At 36.7% G+C, this 17,500-nt stretch overlaps 2 protein-coding genes and 1 pseudogene across 3 annotated transcripts in view; all 3 read left to right on the top strand.

Moving 5' to 3' along the window:
• The first annotated feature begins 6,910 nt into the window (after positions 1–6,910).
• LOC144975791 (uncharacterized) lies at positions 6,911–12,245 on the top strand. The gene is made up of 3 exons (XM_078919979.1): positions 6,911–9,071; positions 9,346–9,352; positions 10,613–12,245. The coding sequence occupies exons 1-3, from the start codon at positions 8,746–8,748 to the stop codon at positions 10,943–10,945; spliced, it is 666 nt and encodes a 221-aa protein (XP_078776105.1). The 5' UTR covers positions 6,911–8,745; the 3' UTR covers positions 10,946–12,245.
• A 510-nt stretch (positions 12,246–12,755) lies between these two features.
• LOC144974626 (serpin B6 pseudogene) overlaps positions 12,756–17,500 on the top strand; it is a 5,671-nt pseudogene continuing 926 nt past the window's right edge. Inside the window, exon 1 of the transcript XR_013645780.1 lies at positions 12,756–17,500. This exon is cut by the window's right edge and continues 926 nt beyond it. The product of XR_013645780.1 is annotated as a serpin B6 pseudogene (transcript).
• LOC144974628 (serpin B6-like) overlaps positions 15,250–17,500 on the top strand; it is a 4,806-nt gene continuing 2,555 nt past the window's right edge. Inside the window, exon 1 of the mRNA XM_078917693.1 lies at positions 15,250–15,388. The gene's annotated coding sequence lies outside the window, so the exon portion shown is untranslated. The remainder of the gene's footprint in view (positions 15,389–17,500) is intronic.

Here is a 17,500-nt window from a genome sequence, read left to right as displayed (position 1 = left end):
ATATTCATAAATACTCGATCACGCGTCAAATAATATCTAAATATTGATTTTTTATTAAACAAATCGTAAAATTTATCAAAAATTACTGTCGGTCTATTTTAGACCACGGTCAATCTCATTCTCCAAAATCAATGCGCTTGTGTGAACAAAACAAGAACTATTTGAAATCTGGTTTTCGGAATAATTTAGCCATATACAAAGAATTTAAATAAATAACTATTTTATTTGTACGTATTTGTTTTTAACTGACTGAGTATTATCTACAATTTGAACGACAAAAACGGGAGACCTGTTTTGTGCGCAACGTTGTCCGGCTGCTAAAGTTCCTAATCACCAGAAAAGAATGGCAGTCCAACTCATGCAAAGGTAAGATGCCAATTTCAGTGTTTGAGTTTGTAATTTGTATCGATTGGTTTTGAGAGAAGGAAACGATTTAGTTCAATGTTAATCCATAATAGCGTTCGGGTATTTAACTTTGGATGTCTCACCGGCATAATTTTAGAATGCTTTGTTTATTTGTTTTCATTTCACTTCGCAATTTGACTGCTGTCAGTCATTACAAATTACAGTTACAGTTACAGTACAGCTTCACTCGCCGATTCTCACTTACAGAGTTTACGTTTCCTTCACTCATGTCTGCTTCATGCTCATTCAGTGAGTGATTCGAATACTACTCTGTGAGAGAACACACTTTTCGTAATTTATGACATTTTATGGGTAACGTTTACAGTCTAGAACGTGTGTCAGTGTCAGCGTCAGTCATAACTTGACCGAAAAACAAAACAGAAAGGAACAAAAAAAAAGAGCAGACACCCCCCTCCTCAGTAGTTGAAATCTCAACAAAAGTTGTTTTTTTAAATCCTCATCTTTCGTGGCGCGTAGCTTTCACCGCTTGTCATATTTTATTGACTCTCGCTCTTTCCTGACCTGATAATAATAATAGATTTCGAAACAGTCTTCATTCTCTCATTATCTATTCATGACTGGAACTGGAAAAGGAACAAGACAAAGGGTCTCTGCCACCGATTTTCAATATCTTGTGTTGTTTGAGGGATTTAAGTTGGTAGCCGTTTTTGCCACATAAGACTTGTTGTTATTGTTTTTGCTGAGAGTCGATGGGATAAGGAATGGCAGAGAGGGAGGAAGGGGTGAAAAAATGAGAATGTCTGGGAAAAGAAAATGTCCCACTCAACCCCTTCTCGCATCTTTGATATTTGGCAGGTGTCAAACTACATGTATGACGTTTTGGATCTTCCAAGCCGTTTCGCCTTATTTGGTCGGTAGCTCTGTGAAAGAAAACATACAATTGTAAAATGCAGGGAGTGCGGTCTGATATTTTCGTCGTCGCTATGATTATTCCCAGACAGGGTCTGCCAATAACGAAAATTGGTTATTCCCAGACCGATAGAGGAAAAAAAAAAACAATATTTTTTTATTTAAAAAAAAAATAAAAACAATTTTAAGAAATTCATGCTCAGAAACGGAACAAGGCCAAACAAAAAAGGATAAAAGAATAGACTCGCTCCAAAAAAAAAAAAAGATTTTTAAAAAAAAGGGGGGGGGGGGGGGGGGGGGAGAGCGATTGAATGAATCTGTGCAGCTAAAATGAGCAACGAGTTTCCCTTGGCTCAAGAGGAATGAAAATGAAAAAAACTGTGTTTAAGTTTTTGTATGAGTGTTGTGGGGGGTCGTGGGGTTTTGTTACAGTTTTATACTTATAGATAGAATGCGGTTGGCCAAGGAGTTCACAACATTGCCATCCGGAAGTATAACGGACCAACACACAAACTCTGTGTAACCATGAACTTTTATAGTCTGGTTAATACAGTTTAGTGAGAACAACTCACAAACGCGGATGGCAAAAACAATAACAAAGGCCTGAGTGACGTCATCTGCATACTATCTATACACATCCCTGTTAGTTCAATCTATTTTGGGGGTAATGATCAAGTGGGGCCTGGTCCCACAACTCTTTACGGATTTACCTTGGATTGAAATGAAAACTAAACCTCTCTGATTACTTTAGATTACCTAATTTTATTTCATACGTTTTTTTATGAAGAAGAAGCTTTTTAGGATTTTGTAATTCATAGGAAACACCATGATATGTGACATGATGTCTTATCTAAATTTTGCCTGAGGAATGATAAGCCAACAATTTTGAAAAGCTCTCTCTATTGATCGAATTATCAAAAATTTTATTTGTGATCAGATATTTTATTTGACTTTAAAGTGAAATCTAGAGGCATTAAAAAATATTCAATGTTTATTAGACTTTTCTTATGTGATCAAAAAGTTAAATACAGGAAATACTGATCAAATGAGTTCACCAGAAGGTAAATAAAAGCCCATTTTTTAAAAGCTAATCGACATTGGTTATGTAATCTTGCCTTCATGATCATAAATCTCTGATAAAATTAGACCTGACACAACGGTTTTAGTTTTAACAACCTAGTGGTATCTGAGTTCCAGGTCCATTATGTTTTCTAATGTTTTTATTGAATATAAGCAAACCATTAAGAAATAGGTCATGTCTATATATTCAACATTGAATGGTATTTCTTCTTACATTGAAATAAGTGGTTCTTTAGAGTAATAAGGCTCATGGAACTGGAGTTATTCCTGTTTCTGTAACATGAAGCAACAGACCTTAAATAGTGCTTGATAACTTTCTTTAAACAATAAATGGTATTTCATCTTACTTTGAAATAATTGGTCCTTTAGAGTCATAAGGCTCATGGAACTGGAGTTTTTCCTGTAACATGAAGCAACAGACTGTAACAAGTGCTTGATGAACTCTGAATAAGTTGCACATTTACATTTTACTTGTAGAGTTAGATCCAGTTATTCATTCAAACATTGCTATCTTAATTTCAAATTGGCATTTAATTAATAATAATAAATATAAAGTTAAATAAATCCAATGATAATAATTGATAAAATAAGATAATTATAACTTTTATTCATTGGTTGGTCCATATGAATTTTACTTTATGATTTTGTGTGAGATGATATTGCTTTTTATGGGACCATGGGAAAATGGTTTAGGATGCCATGCTTATCTTTTTTTTTTCAGATCTAAATAACATTACAACAAGAATGAGTCTCTGCATTCCTTTAATTGTTCTGGAAGCATTGGCCTGCCTATACCATGGGAATTAAACAATTTATATTCAGGAAGAAGTATCATTATTATTATTATTATCATCATCATCATCATTGAGTCATATCCTTCAAGATTATCAAAATGGCTTTCATTTGTTACTGTATCTTATAGAGTTCCTCATATATCATTATGGACCCTTCTATGTTTTTTTAATGGAATTAATGTTTTTATTCTATATTCTTCATAAAACCTCTCAGCTTTATTGACCTACCAAGTATAATCTAGAGACTAGAGAGCGGTGATTGAGAGAACAGGACCATATTTTGCTTTCGAGCGTTTCTTAATTTTAAAAGCAGCTTACTGTAGTTTGTAAAGATTTTAAAAAACTTTTTTCTAATGACAGCGTCTAATACACGTTAAAACCAATGCATTTCTATCCCGTTGTAATTTTTGGCAGTGGTATCTCCATTTTAATGGTATTGGCTCCTGTTTCTTTATACAAATGCCCTGTGAGCTTGTTATACACTCGAAAGAAACATTTACATAGGGAAGTCAAGAAGAATATAGCAAAAGAAACCTGCTTCCTTGGTTATGAATAAGAAATTTAAAAAGAAATAGGCAAATATCTCTTTATCTTGTCTACCATTTAACTTTCTAATTATTTTTAAAAGTTTATTATATCCTTTTCTATATTTATAATTTAATTTATCAACAAGATAAGAGTACTGATGAATCTATTTATGTAGCTGATTTGTAATGGTAGTAGAATTTGATAGATGGGACCATGTGATGTTGCATATCAGAACCTTTCTTAATCAAAGCTTTTGCTAAGGCTCTTAAATCACAGATTTAAAAAATGGAACTACACAGTTTCAGTAATAATTATCAATTTTCTTTATTTTTTTTTTTCTCTTTCACAGGATGAGAATACAAGCATACCTTTATAATGGAGAAACATCTTATCTATATTTTTAAAAATGATTTTCAGTTTGAATAACATGAATATGAATGAAATGACAATAAAAGTGATATAAATTTATAATCTGCTTTTAATTTATTTCGATTTCACAAGTTGTGTTATGGCCCTCAGATACGGCAGGACGGGTGAGACTGAGAACCAGTCCTCACAATAGCACTAGAGGTCTTGTATGCAAGATGTGATTTCCATTGATGCAGTTTAAAGACTGTCCTGTTTTATTCATTCTGGTGCACGCTGTAGGTTTTTTGGGGTTTTTTTTTTGTTTCTTGTTTTAAAGAAAGATTCTTTGGGCTTTTTTCTTCAATCTAAGACTTGATTGAATTCTGACTCAATGCAAATCAACTTTGTTCCAACTCCAACTCCTCAATTTCAAATTACAATGAACTTGTGCGCCCTTCCTTCTCTGTTAACCTACAGGTTATTGGATATGTAAGTTTAATACATTTACGTCTACCACAATGATAGACTAGCAATTTATCTAAATATCTTGCATTCGTCTTTTGTAATAACTTTTCATTCTGGGTTACACATGAAAGTTAGCAATGCCGGGTTACAAAAGTATTTTGATATTAAAAAGATCATCATCCTAACATTCTAATCTTAATCTTTGTCATCTTACTTTTTTTTTTATATGTTGCCAGGTGTAAGACTTATTAATTTTGCAAGTCATCATCATCATAGCTTGTCGCACCAACACCAAACTCACTCCACAGCATTGGGGAGCAGACTCTTAGGTCATGGTCAGTGCAGCTGAGCCCATCCTGGCATTCTCTAAGGATGTCTGCTCTGGGCATTCACATGTACACAAGCTAGTCTCAGCCAGCCCCACTTTTTCATGCCACCAGTTGTTCTCACAAGTTTTGCCCGTGCTGTGTTCAGTGTTACCAATTCATTCCTGGGGAGCTCGGTTCCGTAGGACAGTTCTTCTCTCGGATCTCCAACAGCTTCATTGCATGATTGTCCCACTCTGTGTGGAAATCCTGTATACAGCTGCATGGTCAGGGTTGATGCTTTCTTCCGTCATGAAGCTCTTTCTCGACTTCAGTCTACTTTTTATTGGGCTGTGGTCATGTTGGGGGTGCCTTGGGTCCATTTTCTGTTTATATTTCTGGGCTTTGGAAGCAGTGGCTCTTCGAATGTGGGGAGGTGCAATGCCAGCCAGCCGATGGAGGACTGGAACTGCAGTCGGTTTCAAGTTACTCTAATGATCCGGCAGGTGTTATTTTGACATGGCAGGATCTTACTCAGACTGGTGAGACCTTTTCGGCTGTTGAATAGCAGAGGGCTAGTATGGTTGTCCTGACTGTTTTCTGATCTGCTCCCCGTGTAAGTTTTTCTTCTCTTTTCTTAGGAAGTTGTTTCTTTTGGCCACCTTTGCTTTTGTTTTCTTTGCGTTCTGAGAAAAGGACATTGTGCGGTTTACGGTAACACCGAGGTACACGGGGAATGTGTTGTTCTCCAATATGTCCCCATTCCAGGAGATGTTCAGTTTCCTGTTTTCTTTAGACTTGGCGGCTCTTTATATGGAAAGCACACTCTTGAGTTTTTCCTGGGTTAGCATTTTGTGAGTTCTTTAAATGTGGGCTCAGAGAGTGGCTCCAGGACATCCGTTAGTCTCTCCTCAATGGTCTTGAAATCAGAGGCCTGGGACGCGAGACACAGATCATCAGCATATAGAAACCCCTGGATGTTCTCGAACTGAGGTTGGTCATTGGTATAAACGTTGAAAAGGATAGGTGCAATTACCGATCCTTGAGGGAGTCCGTTCTTTTGTGATCTGCTTTTCTTCCCATCCATTTCCACAAAAAGTGATGGTTTGACATAAGGGATTTTATTATTGCAACTATTTTTGTGTTACGAGTTACCCTTGCAACCTTTAGGAGCAGTTTCCTGTGATTTACTGTGTCATAGGCAGCTGCCAGGTCCACGAACACAGTTCATGTAATTTGTTTGTTCTCGTAGAGATGACTGATCCTACCTCAATGGCGATTGGTCGGATTGTGATTTTGGTATGGGGTTGCCGACAGTTTTTGACATGGCTGGAAGACACAAATGCAGGGTCTGGGTTGTAACCTGTTCTCCAGCGAGCGCTTGAAAAGGATGATTCATGCGTCATAGAAGAGTGTCAGATTATATTGGTCAGCCCATTCCTCAACAGTATCTACATCTTCGTTGTTCTCATTGTATCCCCATTTGGTGCTGTGGCTGTTAAAGTCACCTATCACAATCATTGGTTTCTCACTAGTGGTGGATGTAACTGGCCACTTGAATGGCGTTGGTGGAGGTTTGTTGACAGATATCACATTGAAGTGTCTGCCTTCAATTCTGAGAATTTCCACCTCACTTACTGTCATGTCCTGGTTGTATGTCACTATTGATTTGTCTTTGACTTTGATGTAGTTAACGCTACCGTGAATGTTGCTTTCATGTTGTATGACTAAATGCATGCCAGGGATGTTTAGTGCCACGGTCTTGTGCGTCTCTTGTAGACAGAGTTGCGTCGCTGGAGGCCGATTGCTACAACACACACAACACCAACATTTTGCAAGTATCTTTAACACTTTTACCATTAAACGATGATATTGACAACAACAATAATAATAACTATTATTATTATTATTATTATTATTATTATTATTATTATTATTATTATTATTATTATTGTTATTAATAATGATATTAGTAGTAGAGGTCTAGTAGTAGAAATAGTAACAGTTGGACCAAGTACATAAATATGAATATTTATACAGCGCATTTCAACAGATTCAGATAGCCGTGAGCAATGCGCTTCACAATGTTTCATATTTATCCCCCCCCCCCCCCCCCCCCCCCCCACTTCAACAAGCCGTATGGAACCATATTTCTTTGTCATACAGCCTGTTAAGCGACCCTTGTGTACTAAACCTGTCACTACCCGTCATTTCTGTAGCCAGATACTCATTCAATCGAGTGGGGTAAGCGGTAAAGTGCCTTAGCCAGGGAAACAACGCGGGGACCACAATTTTTCACGATTAGTCATCCATCCTATTACTGATCACACTTAGCATTGGCATTGCTCGACTTTTGTGACAAGACGAAAACCGTACCGCTGAGCCATACGGTCCGTTAGTTCAGTCTAGTTTTGTGGTATCAGTGGTTATAATACAGTAGTGGTAGTGCAGTTATAGTAGAAGTACGTAGTAGTAGTCTTCTGTTCAAAATGGTCATCTGAGCGAAGAGATAGGAGATAGATTCGAATTTACTCTCTTCATTGCATTGACCGTATGCTTTGACTTTGATCATTTGATACGCTGTAAAAAAAAAAAAAAAAAGTACGGTCCACCTTAACCAAAAACAAGCAACAATCTTAGTTTCCCTGAACATAGATATGGTTTTGTTTACGGGAAGAGGGGGAACCATGATTATGGTTTTCCTACAAAATAAAAGGAGCATTTGGGCTATAAATAATATGATCGTGGCCTCCCTAGCTATCTCAGGCTCGGAGTAAACAGCTGGAATTTATTCACGACCAGCTTCAGTTTGCTGCCTTAGCAACATGTAAACAAAAAGTTGGTTGGATGCGCATGACATTACTAAAGGTCAACTGCAGCATAGTTCGGGTCATTTATAAAAAAAATCTGGGTCACGTTTGACGTCAAATGTTATTGTTTACATATGGGGCACCTTCCTTTACTCTTCTATTGTTTCATAGAAGACATCGATACCTGTTTTGTGGTTTATTTCAATTTCGTGCACACCATTCGTTCAAAGTTCAATCGTCAATCACCAGTCACAGTCACTGATTCAGTCACTGATTCATTGTTCTTAACTCCTACCTCGTGCTGAGCTGAATTGTTAATTGTGCATTTTCTTTGGATTTAATTCGTTTTTTACTACTTTTTCATCTGTGTGCATTATAATTGGTCTTTGTTATTTGTGCTATAGATAATACATCCATTGATTCATTTGTGTTGATAGATAATTATTGATTTTATTGATTTAAGATAATTATGGCCTCACCAGCACCAAAACGACCTCGTGTTCAAAAGTTCCGTGAAGAATATAAGAAGATTTGGAACTTTGTGAGTGAGTCAAGGTTAGGGGATGAGTATGCCAGGTGCACAATTTGTGAATGTGACGTAAAGATAAGTCGTGGAGCACGTTCTGATTTTCAAGCGTCCTGATTGTTTTTCCTGTGTCCTGATTTTTTGTGTCGGTAAAATGGCAGGTCTGCATTGAGTTCAATTTTTTTTTCATCAACACTTGAATTAAAAATTTTGCATTGATCTCCCTATCATTACGTTCATTGATCGGGCACCTAAGCTTGTATAGTATAACTGTTATTGTGCGGCTATGTGGTCTAGTGGTATGATCGGATCAGAGGTCCTGGGTTTGAGCCTCGCGCTTAGCGCATAGTTGAGTCCTTGGAAAAGGCTCTTTACTCACATCCTCCTACCGTACTCTGGTGTGAAATGAGTACCTGGCCGTTAACAACGTTGTCCTTGTCCGAAAAATTGTAATATTGCCTAACAGGCGGTATGTTCCGTCCTACATGTTAAATGTTGCTGTTACCAGGGACCCCTTGTAAAGCGCTTTGATCACATTTTAGTGGATATTGCGCTATATAAAAGCTCACGTTTTTTCTTTCTTTTTTTTAATCTTTGTGTAATTGTTTGCTTAGATGATGTGTAGCTATCAAGTGAAACAACCCTTGAGTCACATGGGTATGACCTCAGCCTTCAGTTCCCTTCAATCAGACTTAAGTAGGATGACCCTTGCCAATGATCTTTTTGTATCAGAGGTCATCCACAAGGCCTTTGTCAAAGTCGATGAGGAGGGGTCAGAGGCTGCTGCAGCTACCGTTATTGTTATGGCACCGAGTTGTGTACTAATTCCCAAGATTGTTCCAGAATTCTATGTGGACCATCCCTACTTCTTTGTCATCAGGGATCATAGAGCTTGCTACTCTATTTTGTTCATGGGCAGCGTTACTGATCCTTCTTCTAAGTAGGAAATATTAAAAACAATTTGCATGCTTCAGCACCCTTGGGCACAAAGCACAAATCAATGAGAGATGCCTATTTTTTATTTTTTTTGGTATCAGAAGCAAATATGTAAAACTACTGTTTATTGGAAATCAAAGTTATTCTAGATATTCCAATAAATGTCGTTTGTCAGCATGTTGTCATAGATACTGTCTATATCTTCTCATATCCAATAAGTATAATTAGTATTTTATAGTATTGTTCAAATAATCGAAAAATACATGATGTCATTTTAGGATTGTGGTAATCCTAAATTTAGTTTTACCTCAAAGAAAAGTTAATTGTATAAATCACAGTTAGAAATATACTCTTGGAAATTCCTAATATAATAATAAGAAAATGAACCTGAACAGAATTATAAGTGCCAAAATGACGAGAGAAAATAAGAACCACCCCGGAGATTACCCCAGCCTTATCAAACACAATAGTTTTCTTCAATAGCAATGCATAGTAATATTTTCATAGGTGCAAGAGTGCCGGCTATAGCCGGCCTGCCGGCCGATTGGATTACCGAAAAAAATGTCGCCGGATTTTTGCGATTTGGATTATTTTTTTTTTGTTTAGGTCCCAACAATCGGGTCGGGTACATCCATATGATTAAGCGAAACTTTTGAATCACGATGTTACTGTGACCCGGAAGTGATAGTTATATTATTAAATTTGAACCAAGGTAAGTCCGTGAATCTTGCAGGCTTTTTCAGATTATATCTCTGGTCATAAGTAGACTTGCAGGCTTTTTGAGGTCCAGTTGCTTGCACCCATGTATTTTTCAGCGCAGGTCCCATTCATCTTCTTTGCTGGACTCAGTTGATCTTTCTCTGACTATTTATTCTTACAGTCATTTTAGATTTATTTTTATCTCTAACCATACAGAATGTCTTGGCTCTCCTACCTTTTATCTAGGTTATTTTAAAACTGATTTCAACTCTTTGAGCACACAACCATTTTATCTTGCGTTGTTTATGAAAATGAAATGCTTTTTGTTGAATAATGGAAAAGCGAATGATTCAAGACCCCGACTATATCTCGGTGCTTTTCCATCATATCTCATGTTGTTTGTTCTGCATGCCTATCTCCTAGACCTCCCTCCTTATGTTTTCCTTGTATCAGCCAAATCTCCTTTGAATAATCTTTTGCTAAGTGGTTAAGACCGTAAAAGCCTTATTGTAAGACAAATCACAATTTGTTTGTGAAATAAAGCAAACTAAAGAAAAATAAAACTAACCCAATGCACACGTGAGCGACAAATATATGGTCAGCCTGATTCATATCATATGATGAAATAGGAATACCTTTTTAGTGAAAAAAAAAGTCACCAAAGGAAACAATACCGACAATATACAAAACATATAGGCACTTAAGGTAATTTATCAGTGGTAAATTTGTTTCAGGGTGGGACAGAGAGGGACTAAATAATTTTTGAAATATTTTTGATTATTGATTGGTGGAAAGGGGCCACGTGCTTGGTTAAATATGCTAATGGGTTGTCTATCTGTCCACTAGATGACATGTAGCTACCAGATGAAAAGTCCCCTTGGTCAAATGGGGATGTCCTCAGCATTTGTTCCTCTTCAGGCAGACTTTAGTAAGATGACTCCTGTCAATGATCTTATTGTATCAGAGGTCGTGCACAAGGCCTTCGTCAAGGTCGACGAGAAAGGGTCAGAGGCTGCTGCGGCTACAGCCGTTGTGATGATGCTGCAATGTGCAATGATGCCGATGAGAGTTCCAAAGTTTTTTGTGGATCATCCTTTCTTATTTATCATCAGGGACAAAAGAGCTTCCAATTCAATATTATTTATGGGAAGAGTCACCAACCCTTCTATTTCTGTTTAGAGGTCAATCTGTTCTGCTCTACTCTGATAGTGTAGATTTTTTTTTTTTTTTTTTTTTTTTTGGACAGATACCTTTCATTTCAAACATTGATTGACTAAGATGATCCCAAAAAGACATGTTTCAGTCTCAGGTTTATGACTTTTAGCAAGTTTGGGGTCATCTTAATCACTCGATACTTGAATTAAAAAAACATTTTCTGGTCAAAAGGAAAAATAAAGAGTTTTGTTTTTTCAGAGTCTGACTGGAATGATGATATGGATGATTATAAATGTAGTTATGGCTTCCTTCCCTTTAAACCAACAGTCACACATACAAATATGCCTACCCCATTCATGAAAAGATATTGTAAATGCATGTTATGCCTGCACAATGTTTCATCATCATGAACTATTAGCTTTTATGATTTAATCCTTTGCTTCATTTTCCTCATAGCATCTCATTTAAGTCAATGAAATTTTTTTTTAAACTCTATATTGTATTGGGAAAGTGAGTGGAGCAGGCACTTATGTTGGTAACAACAAGATATGGAGTGAGTAGAAAAGTGCCAGAAGACAATAGAGAATAAAAAATTTTTTCGCGGCGGTGGTGGGGTTTGAACCTGCGACCTTATTGGTACGACAACTCCGCCTGGCAGGTGAGAGCGTGGCTCTACCGTGTGAGCTATCCACGAACACAAAAATATTCGTTTCAAACCCAAAGTCATTTCTAGATCCCTCTCTCACCCACTACTTGAGATCGCCGATTCGTTCGCCACCATCGCGAAGTAATTTTTGACCAGCAGTTAAGCTTAATAGCCAATATTCTCATCACAAACATATAACATAGAAACGATTGAGACATTGAGTATGCTCCGGTGTATGGGGTGAATTTTTAATTCAGAAAAGTGAGTGGAGCAGGCACTTATGTTGGTAACAACAAGATATGGAGTGAGTAGAAAAGTGCCAGAAGACAATAGAGAATAAAAATTTTTTTCGCGGCGGTGGTGGGGTTTGAACCTGCGACCTTATTGGTACGACAACTCCGCCTGGCAGGTGAGAGCGTGGCTCTACCGTGTGAGCTATCCACGAACACAAAAATATTCGTTTCAAACCCAAAGTCATTTCTAGATCCCTCTCTCACCCACTACTTGAGATCGCCGATTCGTTCGCCACCATCGCGAAGTAATTTTTGACCAGCAGTTAAGCTTAATAGCCAATATTCTCATCACAAACATATAACATAGAAACGATTGAGACATTGAGTATGCTCCGGTGTATGGGGTGAATTTTTAATTCAGAAAAGTGAGTGGAGCAGGCACTTATGTTGGTAACAACAAGATATGGAGTGAGTAGAAAAGTGCCAGAAGACAATAGAGAATAAAAATTTTTATTCTCTATTGTCTTCTGGCACTTTTCTACTCACTCCATATCTTGTTGTTACCAACATAAGTGCCTGCTCCACTCACTTTTCTGAATTAAAAATTCACCCCATACACCGGAGCATACTCAATGTCTCAATCGTTTCTATGTTATATGTTTGTGATGAGAATATTGGCTATTAAGCTTAACTGCTGGTCAAAAATTACTTCGCGATGGTGGCGAACGAATCGGCAATCTCAAGTAGTGGGTGAGAGAGGGATCTAGAAATGACTTTGGGTTTGAAACGAATATTTTTGTGTTCGTGGATAGCTCACACGGTAGAGCCACGCTCTCACCTGCCAGGCGGAGTTGTCGTACCAATAAGGTCGCAGGTTCAAACCCCACCACCGCCGCGAAAAAAATTTTTATTCTCTATTGTCTTCTGGCACTTTTCTACTCACTCCATATCTTGTTGTTACCAACATAAGTGCCTGCTCCACTCACTTTTCTGAATTAAAAATTCACCCCATACACCGGAGCATACTCAATGTCTCAATCGTTTCTATGTTATATGTTTGTGATGAGAATATTGGCTATTAAGCTTAACTGCTGGTCAAAAATTACTTCGCGATGGTGGCGAACGAATCGGCGATCTCAAGTAGTGGGTGAGAGAGGGATCTAGAAATGACTTTGGGTTTGAAACGAATATTTTTGTGTTCGTGGATAGCTCACACGGTAGAGCCACGCTCTCACCTGCCAGGCGGAGTTGTCGTACCAATAAGGTCGCAGGTTCAAACCCCACCACCGCCGCGAAAAAAATTTTTATTCTCTATTGTCTTCTGGCACTTTTCTACTCACTCCATATCATATTGTATTGGAATGCTCTTGCCATAAATCATAAATCATGCATGGCTTGAAACGTTGATTTTTTTAAAGCTATCCCTTCATATCAGGCTTGTTGCTATTGCTTTAATTACTAGGATGACTTCAGGTAATTGGATGACTGCTAAATTTTTTCTAAACTTTCAGATAAAGTCGATTTTGGATTTTCAAAACAAAAATTAAGGGTTAGAGGGAAAGAAAAGGTCTAGTTTTTTGGTTTTTTTAAGTCAGCGTATAATATTGCTATTAAACTATGTCATCCGTTTGTGACAAAGAACTTCAATTTTTTTATTTTTTTAAAAGTATAAGTTAAAAATGTTTTACGTTAAATGAATATTGCGTCTTTAAAAAGCAATGACAGAGTGAAAGAGACTAATTGAATAGTGTCTCATTCGACATCTAAAATTTTGAATACTGTATTTTTTCCTACATTTTTGTTCAAAGTATTTCTTGAAACCTTTTTATCCAACATCATATCAAAATCACAGTAAATACACTATCTGTGGTGGAAATGAAATGTTTTGCTGGAGGAGAGACATTATTAAGCTTGACTTGATCCTCAACACACTGGATTTTCGTTTTACTCTAATCTGACATGACCCATAGTGGGCAGGGAGGTACATACTGTGTCCTCTATCCCCTTATATCTGTTTTCCAACACGCTTTCTGTCTTTGTCTTGGAATGAGATTACTTGGTTTTGTCCTGGCCCTGGCCGGAGTCCTAGCTGGGAGGGAAACAGTCAAATGCATAGTTATTGCTTTGGGAGATGATATTTTTTTTCATTGTAAATCATCTCTCTGTTATGTATTATTATATTTGTTATTGTGAATGTATAATGTACGCTTTGTTGAATTTTGTGCTTGTGTCCGGATGAGACTTATAGGTGATCTCAAACTAAGTACACTGGTGGTATGCTCTTGGACTCTACATCTGATCCCTATTTGTTCCCAGTTCCCCTATGTCTTCCTTTTTCTTGGGTGCTTTAATTGTAATTCTAGAACTTTTTACTATTCCATTTTCTTCCTTTTTACTGGCGCTGATATAACCTAAATGTGTTGCAAGCGCCGTAAAACCCTTAAAAACAAAAAACAAAAACAAACAATCTGACATGATATCTTAACCATTTCCACCATGACAGCAGGAACTGCAAGGCAACTTGGGCTTCCACCATGAAATTTAAACTATTTAAATCCAAGTGTTGAACCCCTAGTTGCATAGCTGTTACTGCTGTCTTGGTGATAACAGTAAGATGTTATGATGAAGTTAGAGTCGATTCGAGTGGAATGGTTTCAAGTTATTTCTTTGAATTGATTCCTCTTCTTTTAAAAAATTATGTATCTCTTTGACCAAGGAATCCAAAAATGTTGTAAGATTGATATAATACAGTCTTATAATTTACCTTTCATCTACCCCCACATAGGCAATATTGTCACACATGTTGTTTTATTCTTTTAAGTAATAAAAATGTAAAAATTAAGAGAAAAAAAACCAACAAAAATAGACATTTCGTTTTACTCAAAATTGAGTGTCCCACATTAGTAAAATGAAAGCAAATAAAATGAATACACATCATAGGCTAATTCTGAGACAAACATAATTATTTATTGATTCTGTCGCACTATGTTGGAATGAATTTTCCTGAATAATTGTACAATAGTTGAAGATATTTTCTGTAATCAACTTTTAATTGATATTGACATTTTTGTCAGCAGAAAATTTTGTGTGTGGATAATTTCCCCAAATCATTATTCGCTGCGTGTGAGGAAACATTTTTTGATGTAGACTTCTTTTTTGTGCAGTAGCCAGATTTGCAATTCTTTCTTAAGTATAGAAGTAGAAGCAAATCATTTACAGTGTAAATGTCTCCTTTTATTTATCTATTTAATTAGATGACGTGTAGCTTCCAGATGAAAGAACCTCTTGTTCACATGGGGTTGGCCACTGCCTTCAGTCCTCTCCATGCAAACTTTAATCGGATGACTCCTTCGAATGACCTTTATGTATCAGAGGTTGTACACAAGGCCTTTGTCAAGGTCGATGAGGAGGGGTCAGAGGCTGCTGCTGCTACGGCTGTAGTTATGACGAGGAGATGTGCAGTAATTCCAAGGAAGGTCCATAAGTTCATTGTGGACCATCCATTCTTCTTTATTATCAGGGACAAAAGAGCTTCCGACTCAACTTTGTTTATGGGCAAAGTTACAGATCCTTCTGTGTCTTCTTAAAGTATGTACAATCTGGTGCTGTTACTGTTAAAGATTTGAATAGATCTGTATAAAAATGTCATTGATAATAATGTCATGCAGGGACAAATTGTTATTGTTAATGTTACAAATGTAATATTTTGAATATTAAATAAAAAGCTTTAATCTATATAGCTTATGCCACTCTCTGTATGCAGTTGATTTCCCCTTTTTGTTTTGTTTTTTGTATGCTTTTATTATTTTACCTTGTCAGGATTGGCTTGTGTATGTTTGTTGTTTGGCTTGCCTTCATGTTCATGCTTTTTGCTTTAATTTTTTTTTTAGTTCATTTTAGTACAACTATGATTAAGCCCCATTCAGCCTTTTGAACGATGATTAAAATTGATATGGTTCCACAATAATGCATGTGTTAATCAAAGGTGTACTTAAGGGAGGGGAGGATGGTTTATTCGTGTGTGTGTGTGTTATGTGTATGTGTGTGTGTGTGTCATTTTGTGCATGCGGGTGCATTTGTTGTGATATGCGATGTGGTTTCATTTTAAATTTGTCCCCTCCCCCCTCATTTTTATCTATCCTGACTCCTTTCTATTAGATGGTTTCTTTTTAATTTATGACAAAGTATTAGCTGGACATAGGGGAAAGATTGACAATAAATTATTTTGCCTTTGTTGACATTTACTTATTTACTAATCCACTTTTTTGGATTCGCATGGGATGTGAAGTGCTAAAAACTTTCTTTCAGCCATCCCTACTCGATGACTAAGTACTCAGATTAGAGCCCAGGATTTTATGAGGCCTGTTCCATAAACAATTTTCTTTATCTCTTATAAACTTATAAACCACTGTGTAACTTTCCCATAGTCACCATCGTTGTCTAAGCATTTCTGTCACCAATGTAACCAGCTGTCATAAACATGTTATTTCCCTAGTTCTCTGCTCTTCAATTGTAGTATTTTGATTCAAAATGGGGTTATTCTATTCATGACCGTTTTACTCCAATGTGGATATATTATAACTACCACAGTTATATCATGACCGTTTTACTCCATTGTGAATATATTATATTTATATGATAGTTATAATAACTACAACAGTTATGTCTTCATCTACAAAACACAAATCAATTTTCACGAAAGACTTAAGTCGGGCTCCGTGTCACTAAATAATGATTAATTTATTTTATTTTATGAACATTCCTGAGCAATAATGGTTGCTACTGCCTGTGTGATATTATATCATTTGTATGACATTGTTTAGTATCTGGTTGAATCAACGCAATTACTTTCAAAAGCCTGTTTCCACAAAGCGATCACATTTACTTAACATAGAGTACTTTTACCATCTTTCCCAATTCTTTTTGGGGAGTCGTTTACTTTATACTTTTTGGGTAAAGTTACCCTTGTCATAGTCTTTTATACTGTCAAAGTCTCTTTGAATGTCGTTGCCCGAAGCTAGAAATGGGTGCTTGAATGACCTAAATAGTGTTGAAAGCGCCATTAAACACCTAAAACAAACAAGAAAAAAACATTGTCATTACTAGACATTGTTCTCATGTGCACAGGCTCTGTGTGTTGTTTCCGTCGAAAATTTGATGGGCACGATGCTATTGTTGGAGTTGTCAACAGACTGTTTTGATATTTCCATACGATTACTATCAGTCTTTTTATCTTTTTCGCTCACCTCCAGTCTTGAAACGCTGTCAGATAATGACACAATTGCATTTTTTATATCCTCAATCCTTGAAATTATGAATTCATCATCAGCCATAATCAATAGTGATTGAAAAATAAAGCTTCCTCTCCACTTTGTTAAGAAGCCGGCTAAACTCTAGACATTGCAGCAGAATATTGCGCAGCACATTATGGTGCAACACACTGCCTGACAGTGAATTTTACAGTTTGAAGTCTAATTTTAAAAAGTAGTCCTTCCAAGCCATGAGGCTCATGTGTCTATAGTGTGAAACAGACAACAGCAATTGCTGAAGAGAAATTAGAGTGCATGCCATGTTTTGTACTTTTTCCACTGACACAACAAATGTTGCAAACGCATTTTGCAAACTTATTTGTTTTATCAAGTTAATTGGTCAAAATTCTGTAAATTTAGGTAAAGTGTGCTAAGACTTTTTTGACAATTC

This window comes from Berghia stephanieae, chromosome 6 (assembly GCF_034508935.2).
Source record: "Berghia stephanieae isolate SIO BIC M18660-M18661 chromosome 6, UCSD_Bste_1.3, whole genome shotgun sequence".
Classification (NCBI taxonomy): domain Eukaryota; kingdom Metazoa; phylum Mollusca; class Gastropoda; order Nudibranchia; family Aeolidiidae; genus Berghia; species Berghia stephanieae.
Note: the sequence above shows the minus strand (reverse complement) of the source record. Positions and strands in the feature narration are given on the sequence as shown.

Excerpts from the sequence above, each read along its gene's own strand:
- LOC144975791 (XM_078919979.1), top strand. The coding sequence starts at position 8,746 with ATGATGTGTAGCTATCAAGTGAAACAACCCTTGAGTCACATGGGTATG.